This window comes from Chenopodium album, chromosome 9 (assembly GCF_948465745.1).
Source record: "Chenopodium album chromosome 9, dcCheAlbu1.1, whole genome shotgun sequence".
In the NCBI taxonomy this organism is placed as follows: domain Eukaryota; kingdom Viridiplantae; phylum Streptophyta; class Magnoliopsida; order Caryophyllales; family Amaranthaceae; genus Chenopodium; species Chenopodium album.
The window spans coordinates 40,881,951-40,883,722 of record NC_137842.1 but is presented as its reverse complement, the minus strand read 5'-3'; the positions used below and the strand labels follow the sequence as shown (position 1 = coordinate 40,883,722).

At 37.5% G+C, this 1,772-nt stretch overlaps 1 protein-coding gene across 1 annotated transcript; it reads right to left on the bottom strand.

Annotated features, from left to right (window-relative positions):
• Positions 1-681: 681 nt before the first annotated feature.
• LOC145557634 (uncharacterized) lies at positions 682-1,357 on the bottom strand. Its single transcript, XM_081618810.1, has 2 exons — positions 883-1,357; positions 682-812 (listed from the first exon to the last, which is right to left on the bottom strand). The coding sequence occupies exons 1-2, from the start codon at positions 1,355-1,357 to the stop codon at positions 682-684; spliced, it is 606 nt and encodes a 201-aa protein (XP_081474936.1).
• Between the last annotated feature and the right edge of the window lie 415 nt (positions 1,358-1,772).

Below are 1,772 nucleotides of genomic sequence, written 5' to 3'. Positions count from 1 at the left end.
ATGATTTAGGATCGTGATCGCAGGTAAAAGTAGGTCGTTGGGACTACTAACCCTAACCAAATTAGAAATTTATAATACCTAAACTTACACTAAACTAGTTAGTGGCAAGTAAAGGGTCGAACCCAAAAAGGACTAAGTGTATTAATTTGTGCCAACTAGACTACTAGGAAAGGTCGTGAGATAGAGAGAGGTGAAACTAAATATGACTAAGAACAAACAACTAAAACTAGGGAAAGTGGAATCCAATCACATCAATGTATTAAACAACATCATACAAATAGATGAAAATGACCTTGATTAGAAAAATCAACACATTTAACTCACTCTCGCACAATTAAGCATGTTAATTATCCTACTAAACTAATTCACTCTCGTGCAACTAGCCTAGCAAAGGTATGGAAGAATTTAGGGTTCTCAACCAACTCACTCTCGCACAATTGATTGAAAGCACAATTAAGAGCATATAATGGATTAGCTAGAAAGATTCTAATCCATAGAAGCATCACCCATACACAATAATCAAGAAACAATTTCATACTAATCACAATCAATCATTCAATTCATTAATATAACCTTCATCTAATTCCCTAGAACAAAACCTAAGCTAACATAATGAAGAAAGATATGGAAAACAAGGTAAAATAAGAATAAAAACAAGATTAAACAAACGAACTAATTAATCTATAGCAGGACTGAACAAACAGGCTGTCCCCAAACAGAAAAAGGAAGAAAGGGAGCAGGGGACAAGACAACAACAGAACAAGAGCCCTTTCCAGACACAGCTAAACCAATAGTAGGACTGAACAAACAGGCTATACAACAAACCAACAGCAAACAGACACTAGCTAACAAGTAAAGCACAGACTGACTGAGAACACCTACAAGCCATATTAAAAATAATATCTCGGACAGCAATTTCAGCAGGTTTACAGACTCCATTAAAAACAACCGAGTTTCTTTGAATCCAGATGCTGTAAACTGTCTCAGCAAAAGCCATAATCAGCAACCCTTTCTTAGCTCTGCAATTCTTCATCAACCACTTGATTTCATCAGCAAAGTGCAGAATTTTCCTATTATAATGAAGATTCTTTAAGACAGCTTTCCACACTCTATGAGCATAGGAACATTCAAAGAACAAGTGCTGAACTGTTTCAGCTTTCTGTAAGCAAAGCAAACAGATAGGATCACATTGGATATTCCAAGTTAATAACCTATCCTTTGTCACCAACCTGTTCCAAAGAACAAGCCACAAAATGAAGACACTCTTAGGAGTAGCTCTATTATTGCAAATCAGTCTTCTCCAATCAACTTTCTGACTTTGGGGTCTAAGCAAGGCATATAGCTTCCTAATCTTCATCACAGTACCTTGAACAAAGTTACCCCATCCCCCTACACTATCTACAACCTCTCTACATTGCAGGATTTTCCTAAGAACCCAAGAGCACTTCTTAGGAACATGGAAATCCCAGCAATCCTTTCCTTTGAATTAGTAGATATGAACCCATTTCACCCACAAATTATCAGCTTTGTGAGACAAGTCCCAAAGTAGCTTAGTCACAGCTGCTTTGTTCCAAATTGGAAGAGAAAGGACATTCCACCCCCCACTTACTTTAGGCAAACAAACTGTATCCCAAGCCACCAGAGCTCTCCTTGAGAAATTAGCTGTTCCAGTCCAAAGAAAAGGCCTAAACCTAGCCTCAAGTTCTTTAAGGATTTTCTTTGGAAGGATAAAAATTTGAGCCCAATAAGTTTGGATCCCAAAAAGCACCCCT